We start from the raw sequence: 10230 nt of genomic DNA, 5'->3' as shown, positions 1-10230 counted from the left end.
AAATAAGGTTTCAAATTTTAATATATATATTTTAAAATTTAAGATTGATACTTATAATCAAAACAAGTTAGAACCTAGTAAGCCTATAAACAAATATTTGTAGCTTGTGTTAACTTTACAGTTTAGAAACTCAAAGGCCTGATATAATTGACATCCAAAATATGGTTTAAAATCTATTTAAAACTTAAGGTATAAATAAAGGTTAATAAGTATATAATACATTTCTTATAATAATTTTGAACTTTTTTTTGATTCAGAATCTAGTTAACTGTATTAACATATGCAAGTCCTTTACAAAATCATTTGTCTATTTCTCAAAAAAGAATAAAGTCATTTGTCTAAAAAGATCAGCTCCACGAACACAAGAGAGGGGGCAATCCTATCGAAATAATTACAAACGTGTTCTCAATTTAAAAAAAAAAACCATATAAACGACTTACCTATTCAACAATAATTTCTGTCTCCCAAAATTCAAGGAACGGGAACCGGATTCAAATCCTAAATAAAAACAAGAAAAAAAACTCATAAATTCCTATCCTTTTCTTTTCCGAGTTTACTCTCTATATAAACCTCCTCTTCTCTTATCATAAAATAAACCTAACAAAAGAAGTAGTATACGCACTTTCAAAAAAACAATATATCAATAATGAAGCAATATATATTTCTTTCTGTCTTGGTACTACTATCCTCTTCATTTGCACCCATCCACGCCCGCAAGAAGTCACATTCCGCAATGTCTCCCTCACCGGTAGCAACTCCGGCGCCAGGACCATCAAATTCTGATTGCTCGAGCGTAATATATAACATGATGGACTGTCTATCGTACATCACCCCCGGATCAAATGATACTAGACCTACGAAAGTGTGTTGTGGGGGAATCCTATCTGTTTTACAATATAATCCTAACTGTATTTGTGTCGGCTTAGCCAGTAGCAAAGATATGGGGATTGAAATTAATAATACTAGAGCCCATTCCATGCCTACGACGTGCAAGCTCCCCATTGCTGCTCCGCACTGTGGTGAGTTCTTTTGTGTGTGTCTCATTCCAAACTTTTTGCGTATTATTTTCATTGTTATGATCAGTTCAATTTTTCTTGCTGGTGTAGCTATACCGGGCGCGTCAGCACCGGGTGCATCTACTCCTGGTATGTCTCCGAGTACGCATTGAGTGGTTTTCACTTTTTTTCATTTCTTTTCTTAGATAATTAAATTATTGTGTTTTATACTTAAGATTGAAGCCTTTCTGTGTGTTTTCTTCTTATTCTTTTACTTTCCTCACAGATTGATTAAAAATATCTTTCATGTTTCATTGAGGGTCACTATAATTATAATAGTAATATATTCGTATTGTAATTTGCAATAACCAAAAAGTAAACTACACTTTTGACAGGTTATAATAAATGAGATATATTTTCTTCTATTATACTCCTAACAAAAACTGAATTTTGGGAAGAAAAAAGACAAAACTGAAATGACTTGAAAAGGCAATTTTCATATTAAGCTAGAACATTATGTGCGAATCGTTTAGTTTGTTTAGTAGTAAGATTTTTTCCAGCAAATGCAACTAATCTATTCAGCTTCTATGAGATTTTTCTATACCACAGTTTACATTATTTTACTTACGTTGCATTTGCATAAATTAGTTGACGTTTACATTTATAACTAGATTGATTTCTTTTTCTGTATGAAAAATTAAGATACAGTATAACCTCTATAAATTAATAATCTATAAATTAATATTTCTATAAATTAATAGAATTTCATAGTTCCAAATTGAGTTTTGGTTCAATTAATATTTCGATAAATTAATAATCTCTATAAATTAATAAATTTTTTAGTTTTGGTGTAGTCCCAACATTATTAATTCATAGAGGTTTCACTGTAGTTTTTCAGATTGTTGTGTTAAATACTAAGAAATTTTATGTACAAATGATAATATGGAAGCAGTTTCGCCATCAGCTGGAACACCTATGACTTCACCATCTTCAGACAAGTCACCAACATCATCGCCAAAATCAGACCAGTCACCAACATCGCCAACATCAGACGGGTCACCCACATCGCCAAAATCAGACGAGTCACCAACATCGCCAACATCAGACGAGTCACCAACATCGCCAACATCAGACGGGTCACCGACATCTTTACCAGAGTCACCTGAAATGACGGCACCATCTCCCTCAAGTTCGGGCACCAACCAGCTCCTAGTTTCAACACTGACACTCTTTGCCGTTATCGTATCTACAACATACATTTCGACCTTTTCTAATTAATTGTTTTTTCACATTTCATATATTTTTTTTACTGAGTTATATTTTATGGTTGTGATTTCATGACTGATTCTAATATAATGTTTTTTTTTTGATATAATGTTCTTGCTGAATCATAAATCATTCATATAAATGCTTGGATTTTGTGTCCTGTTTTCTCTAAAAGAAAATCAGGTATGTGTATAACTGCACAATATCCTGAAATCAACTTGATAAAACCCCAAATCAGTATTACGCCACGACGTTCAAAGTTTAGTCTTGTGGACCTTCATTGTCTTAGACAATCTTGAATAGAGAATTTGGAGGATAAGATAGGAATTGAGGGATTTCAGAAGGGGATTAAGTTATATTAGGGATCCTTATTTCTAGAAAATGACATTGCTTTAATGTTAAAATGTATTAAACAGTATCTAAAGGTCATGGACTGCTGGTCGGCTCCTTTTTCTCAACAATGTAATAGCGGGGATCACAAACTTCTGGTCTTCCACATTTGTTCTTCCCAAAGCTTGTATCTCAAAGATAAACCCCCTTTGTGGAGCTTTCCTATGGCATGGCAGCTCTGAAGGAAGTCATTCGGCGAGGGTCACCTGGGAAATAGTCATTCTAGCAAAAGAAGAAGGATGCCTGGGGTGCTGTGATCTAGTAGCTTGGTATAAGGCCTGCTCCCTCAAGCTCATATGGCTTATCTTCTCCAATTCAGGATCAATCTGGGTTGCGGGGTATAAGGCTGAATTCCTCAAAGGGTCCCTCAGCAACTTATGGACCACTATGAAGAAGCAAAAATACTATTGGTTCACCAATAAACTTCTAAAACACGGAAGCATTGTCTACGATTGGATCACTGTGAAGGTTGGCAGCGGGAGAGAAGTTAGATTTTGGACAGATAATTGGTCCCCTGTTGGGAACATTCAGAACTTTTTGGCCCCTGTCTCTGCAAACCAGATGGGCATCCCCTCAACTGCAACGCTTCATGACTTGTTCATCAGGGATCGGTGGAATATAAGACCAGCCCGCTCTGTTAGACAAGTTCAGGTTCAAGCGCATTTTTCTTCAATTAGTCTCTCCTAGCTTCCTGATGAATATGATGAGTGGAAAATAGAAAGAAAAATATGGCTCAAGTATCACACTGGTACGATTTATAATCTCTTGAAGAATCATGCACAAACTATACCTTTGAAAAGAGCAATTTGGAACTATGGTGGTGTGCCTCGTCATAGCTTCCATGCCTGGCTTGTTACCCTCAACCGACTCCCTTCTCGAGACAGACTAATCTCTTGGGGTCTTGCGGTTCCTGCAGACCAACCCTCAACCTGCGTATTAGAAGTGTACATAACTATATATATTTACAAGACTTTGTATATTGTATCTAACTCGGGTATAATTCATGAATCTAAGTGTTTTAAGTTGTTAAAAATTACAATCCAAAAAATGTTTATCCTCTATTTATATATTTTCTGGTAGTATCATATGATATGATATCAAACTAAGCGCAACGCCGATAAAAAAGTTAGACAGGATTTTAACTAACCCATGTACTGTGTGATCAACGATGATCTTCACCATCCAAGGAAGAACAAAGACAATCTGAAGTAGGAATCATGTATTAGAGTATCTTTCTTCTCGGATTGAATCGATATGTTGTTCTCGAGAAGCACCTCTAAAATTTGCAATCGAGAATAAAACTTCATCAATTTTTACCGATCCTACAATATCACTACAAGAAAATACGGGCTTAGCGACGAAACTTAGCGACAAAATAATTTCCTCGTAAAATTACGAGGCCTTTACGAGGAAGTTACGTGAAAAGACAATAAACACGTTATTTCGTCGTTAATTAACGACGAAAGGGTTTCGTCGTAACCAAACGTAAAGGAACGTCGTTTTTACGAGGAAACTGCATTTCGTCGTAATAAACACGTAATACTTAACGTGTAATTAACGAGGAAAATATTTACGTGGTTTTTGCGAGTTCAACCTAATTTTAGGTGACACACGTTTTTTATCTTGTCTAACTACCCATATTTCGTCGTTAATTCGTAGTAAAATCTCACCTACCAATTTCGAATTTTCCTATAAATATGTCATTTGAGGAACATTTGAAACACACCACATGCAAAAGAAAAAAAAATCTAAAAACGTGAAAAAAAAATGTCTGGTGATGGAAATTATTTAGAGTTGCGGAGATGGATGTACATGCATAGAGATGCTAACGGGAGAGTGACGAAAGAGTATTTGGAAGGACTAGAGACATTTATGCATCAAGCAGATTCTACACCGCTCGCCCAAGAAAGCGGTAAGATGTTTTGTCCTTGTCGAAAATGCAACAACTCAAAACTGGCAACTCGTGAAAATGTTTGGAAGCATTTAATAAATAGAGGTTTCATGCCAAATTACTATATTTGGTTTCAACATGGAGAAGGTTATAATTATGAGAATGAAGCTAGTAGTAGTAATAGCAATTTTCAGAATGAACCGGTTGATCATTTGCATAATCAACATAGATACCATCAGGAGGAGCAGATGGTAGATAATTATGATAGGGTTCATGATATGGTAGCTGATGCATTTGTTGCTCATGATGATGATGAAGTTGAAGAACCTAACATAGATGCAAAAAAGTTTTATGAAATGTTAGATGCTGCGAATCAGCCACTTTACAGTGGTTGTAGAGAAGGTCTCTCTAAATTGTCGTTGGCTGCTAGAATGATGAGTATTAAAACTGATCATAATCTACCTGAAAGTTGCATGAATGCATGGACAGACTTGTTTAAAGAGTATTTGCCGGAAGACAATGTCTCTGCTGATTCTTATTATGAGATTCAGAAACTAGTTTATAGTCTGGGGTTGCCTTCTGAGATGATAGACGTTTGCATCGACAACTGCATGCTCTACTGGGGAGATGATGAGAAGTTAGAAGAGTGTCGATTCTGCAAGAAGCCACGATTCAAACCGCAAGGACGAGGACGTAATAGGGTACCGTACCAAAGGATGTGGTACCTACCAATTACCGACAGATTGAAAAGATTGTACCAATCTGAGGAGACTGCTGGAAAAATGAGATGGCATGCCGAGCATACTCAGACGGATGGTGAGATGACTCATCCATCAGATGCAAGAGCTTGGAAACATTTTAACAAAATATATCCACAATTCTCTAGCAATAGCCGAAATGTGTATATGGGATTATGCACGGACGGATTTAGTCCCTTCGGTATGTCAGGGAGACAATATTCATTGTGGCCAGTCTTTATGACGCCATACAACCTGCCTCCAGATATGTGCATGCAACGGGAGTTTCTGTTCTTGACCATATTAATACCTGGTCCGAACCATCCAAAAAGGTCTCTGGATGTCTTTCTACAGCCACTGATAAAAGAGTTGAAAGATTTGTGGTCAACAGGGGTGAGGACGTACGACTGCTCAACGAAGACAAATTTTACGATGCGAGCGATGCTTTTGTGGACCATAAGTGACTTTCCTGCTTATGGGATGTTGTCTGGGTGGACTACACATGGGAGATTATCTTGTCCATATTGTAATGGAACGACAGATGCATTTCAGCTGAAGAACGGTAGGAAGACAAGTTGGTTCGATTGTCACCGGCGATTTCTTCCCATTAATCATCCTTATCGAAGAAACAGGAAATTGTTTAGGCAGAAAAGGGTTGTGAGAGACACTCCTCCTCCGTATTTAACTGGAGAACAAATTGAACAGCAAATCGATTACTACGGAGCTCAAGAAACAGTTCGTTGTGGTGGTAATTGGCATGTTCCCGGTAATATGCCTGATTATTATGGAGTTCAGCACAACTGGCATAAGAAGAGTATATTTTGGGAGTTGCCGTATTGGAAGGATCTTCTTTTGCGCCACAACCTAGATGTGATGCATATTGAGAAGAATTTTTTTGAGAACATCATGAATACAATATTGAATGTTCCAGGGAAGACAAAAGACAATCAAAAATCGAGGTTGGACTTGCCTGATATTTGCTCAAGACCCGAGTTACATATAAAAAGCAATGGACAAGTTCCTGTACCGGTATTCAGATTGTCTTCAGAACAAAAGTCGGTCTTGTTCAACTGGGTTGCATCAGCAGTGAAGTTTCCTGATGGGTATGTTTCAAACCTCTCTAGATGTGTTGAAAAGGGCCAAAAGTTCTCCGGGATGAAGAGTCATGATTGTCATGTCTTTATGCAAAGACTACTTCCCTTTGCATTTGCGGAGCTACTTCCAACAAAAGTACATGAAGCACTTGCAGGTAATATATTATTACTCACACTTGATTAATGCATTTGGGGTTTAGGGTATGGGGTTTGGTGTTTGAGATTGAGTTATAAGTTAAAGGATGTTTGAGGTTTGGTGTTTGTGGTTTACATTTTTAGGGATTTTAAGGTTATCGACGTTAATTCCTCGTAAAGAATAACACGGGCCTTGCAAAATCCACGTAAGCTGATTTCGTCGTAAAGCACACGTTAAAAATAAACACGGGTGTTGCAAATTCCACGTAAGCGTGCGTGGTTCTTACGACGAAATCAGCTTACGTGGAAATAACAAGCCTTTTAGCTGTTTCGTCGTAAAGACCTCGTTTATTTACGTTGATTTAACGAGTTTCGTGTTTAAATCCCTAAAACTCTAAACCCCAAACCCCAAACCTCAATCTATATATGTTTTCACTTAGCAGACACAATAAACCTGTATAATTAACATTGTATGATTAAAAAAATTAAGAATTTAAAACATCAAACCCAAAATTAACCAAAACTTCCTTAACTTATAAGTGAATCATATATAAGGTTTACATTGCTAAACTCAATTCACTCAAGAAGACTTAATAAACATGCATATTTAAAATTTCTTGATTAAATTAACTTAACACATATAGATGTTACTAGTAATGGGATAGGGGTTTAGGGATTTACGGATTTAGGGTAAAGGGTTAGGGGTTTAGGGATTTACAAAATAACCTCGTTAAAAACTCGTAATTAACGTGTCCTTTACGACGAAAAAAGAAACTATCCTTGCTAATTCCACGTAAGCTTGCGAGGTCTTTACGACGAAACTTGCTTACGTGGAATTAGCAAGGATTGTTTCTTTTTTCGTCGTAATAACCACGCTTGTTTACGAGGAATTAACATGTTTTTATGAAATCCCTATACCCTAAACCCCAAACCTCAATCTATATATATACGGTTTCGATTCACTTAAAAAATAAATTAAACCTATATAATTAAAATTTCATGATTAAGAAAATAATAAAAATTAGGAATTTGAGGTTTAGGGTTTAGGGAATGTAAAAAACAAATGCTAAATCCACGGTTTCGTCGTAATATCCACGTGAACAAAAAACACGGGCCTTGCAGTTTCGTCGTAAAGTTAAAAAGACGGGCCTTGCAAAATCGTCGTAAATAATGACACGGGCCTTGCTGTTTCGTCGTAAATTTACGAGGACTTTACGTCCCTATGTAATCTTATATATACCCGCGAGAACCAGCCACTTCATTTCGTCCCAATTTCCTCTCCTACACCTCCCAAGGTTCTCTCTAATCTCTCTCTAGAATTAGGTGGTTTAGTTTAGTGAATTTAGATAGGTTTATAGTTGATTAGGTGGTTAGTGTAGAGAATTTTGATTAGTTTGATTTCTTCTACTTGTTTTTTCTAACAATCTGAATTTTTTTTCAGATGGTTAGAAAGAACAAGCAGAAGAAAACCCCCCACTACAGTCAGATGTTCTGTGGTGATCCTGCTGCTGGATCATCATCTTCAGCTCCCGGTTCCTCCATTCCGGAGATTGTCCCGGAGTCTCAGTCACAGCCACCACCGGTTCCTCCATCTGGTGCACCACCCCCACCTGCTGCACCTCAGGCGGTTCCAGATCCGGTTGCACCCGGATACATTCATCCGGAGTTGCGGGTGCCGCCGACCGCTCCTTTTGCTCGGTACACGGTTGAGGATCTTCTCGCTCAACCAGGCCGAGCCGGTTTACCGGTTTTAGACCCCGACCGACCAGAGGGGACTCGGTGGTACGTAATTTTTTTTATTTAAATATTTTTAAAATTATTAATATTTTTTTTAATATTTTAACTTTGTTTTTTCAGGTTTGGGGTCGACAATTCTGTCGCTACGAGCGTATCCGATATCATCAAAGGATACTTCTCAGAGGCTCACCCAAACTGGAAAAAGACGCCGCACCACGTTAGAAACACGTGGTTCAAGATGTTTGCTGTAAGTTTTTTAAAATAATTATTTTATGTTTAATTTTTATTATTAACTTTTATTTCGTTAATAGTTTTTAACTAATTATTAATTTTTTTGGGTTTAAAAATGCAGCAAAGATACCATTGGTCCATCGGGGTTCATGAGGACGTGAAACGGGAGTTCACCGCAAAGGCGAAGAAGCGGTTGTTGGACACCGTAGGCAACTGGAAGGAGGACTGGATCTACAAGGGTTACAAGGACGGGCAACCCGCTGAGCTGACCAAGGATGTCTACGATGGTCTCATCCGTTACTGGGAGCTGCCATCATCCATTGCGATCTCCAACTCCTGCTCCGCCTCTCGTAACACCAAAGACGAGCACGGCAACGGCCCGATGCTTCACTGTACGGGTCAAAAACCCCATGCCCGTGTCCGCTTGGAAATGGTAATTAATTTCTAATTTTTTTCATATTAAATATTTTAATAATTAATATGTACTTATATATGTATATTGATTCTAACTTTTTAAATTTTAAATATTTTCAGGCCAAAGAGACGGGACAACTCCCGTCTCTTAAAGAGCTTTACGAGAGGACCCACAAGACCAAGGCGGGGGTATTTGTGGATCCGAGGTCCGAGCAAATCTACAACGATGTCGTTGCTCGGATTGAAGACCGCCAAACCCAGCTGACCCAGCAATCTCCCGATGGAATACCGGTCGTATTATCCACTCAAGAAGTGGATCAGATTTACGAGGAGGTAAAAATTTTACCTTTTAATCTACTTTTAATCTATTTTTTAAAATTATTAACATTAAACTTTATTTTTTCTTTGTAGGTCGTCCCTAAGAAAAAGGGACGTACGTTGGGAATCGGTTCCGTCAACGATGTCCCAAGAGCGACATCGTCTTATGGTCAGAGACGAGCCGACGAAGTCACTGAGCTGCGTTCGGAGTTACACTCGACGCGGACTCAGTTGGCGTCGACGCAGACGGAGTTGGAGTCTACGCGCCAATCATTCCAAGCTCGTATGGGTGGAGTGGAGGGATTTCTGGAAGTTATATCTTCTGGAAATCCCCAATGGGAGGAGTTGTTGGCGGATATGCGACGACGGAACCCGGTTCCCGAGCCTTCTCGTACTCAGCAGCAAGAGGAGGAACTACAGAGGAGGAGTGAAGACCTCTACCGGGAAACGATCCACCGCCCCGGCCCGACTTAGTTTTTTTTTTCTATGTATTAATATTAAAATTCTAAACTTTTATTTATATAATATTTTCGGTTTTAATTTATTCCAAATTTTTAATATTTTCGCATTAGTAATTATTTATATTTCTAATATTTTTGAAATAATTATTTTCTATAATATTAAAATTTAAATTTAAAAAATAAATTAGTTATAAAAATCGAAGCAAATTCCTCGTTAACTCACGAGGAATTGACGAGTAAGTGGACGTGTAAAGAACGACGAAATCTTACGACGAATCTACGTGTCAGATTCTACGTTCCCTTTACGACGAAAGTTTACGTCTACTTTACGTGTATTATTTACGTTTACTTTACGAGTATTATTTACGTTTTTCTTACGAGGATAGTTTACGTGTATTTTACGAGGAAATATTACGTGTCTTTTACGTGGAAATATAGCGTCCACTTTACGTGGAAATCTACGTGTTCTTTACGACGAAATATTAACCTTCCTTTTACGACGAAATGGGTCCCTCGTACTTTTACGACGAAATGGCGATTAAATATCCGTTACGACCAAAC

The 10230-nt window shown here is 37.7% G+C and overlaps 1 protein-coding gene across 1 annotated transcript; it reads left to right on the top strand.

Annotated features, from left to right (window-relative positions):
• Positions 1-3038: 3038 nt before the first annotated feature.
• Positions 3039-9684, top strand: LOC108834376 (uncharacterized). Its single transcript, XM_056998027.1, has 6 exons — positions 3039-3302; positions 7950-8290; positions 8366-8485; positions 8603-8909; positions 9011-9223; positions 9302-9684. The coding sequence occupies exons 1-6, from the start codon at positions 3039-3041 to the stop codon at positions 9680-9682; spliced, it is 1626 nt and encodes a 541-aa protein (XP_056854007.1). The 3' UTR covers positions 9683-9684.
• The last annotated feature ends 546 nt before the right edge of the window (positions 9685-10230 follow it).

This window comes from Raphanus sativus, unplaced genomic scaffold, assembly GCF_000801105.2.
Source record: "Raphanus sativus cultivar WK10039 unplaced genomic scaffold, ASM80110v3 Scaffold0943, whole genome shotgun sequence".
In the NCBI taxonomy this organism is placed as follows: domain Eukaryota; kingdom Viridiplantae; phylum Streptophyta; class Magnoliopsida; order Brassicales; family Brassicaceae; genus Raphanus; species Raphanus sativus.
The sequence above is the reverse complement of the archived record's forward strand: the minus strand, read 5'-3'. Positions and strand labels throughout refer to the sequence as shown.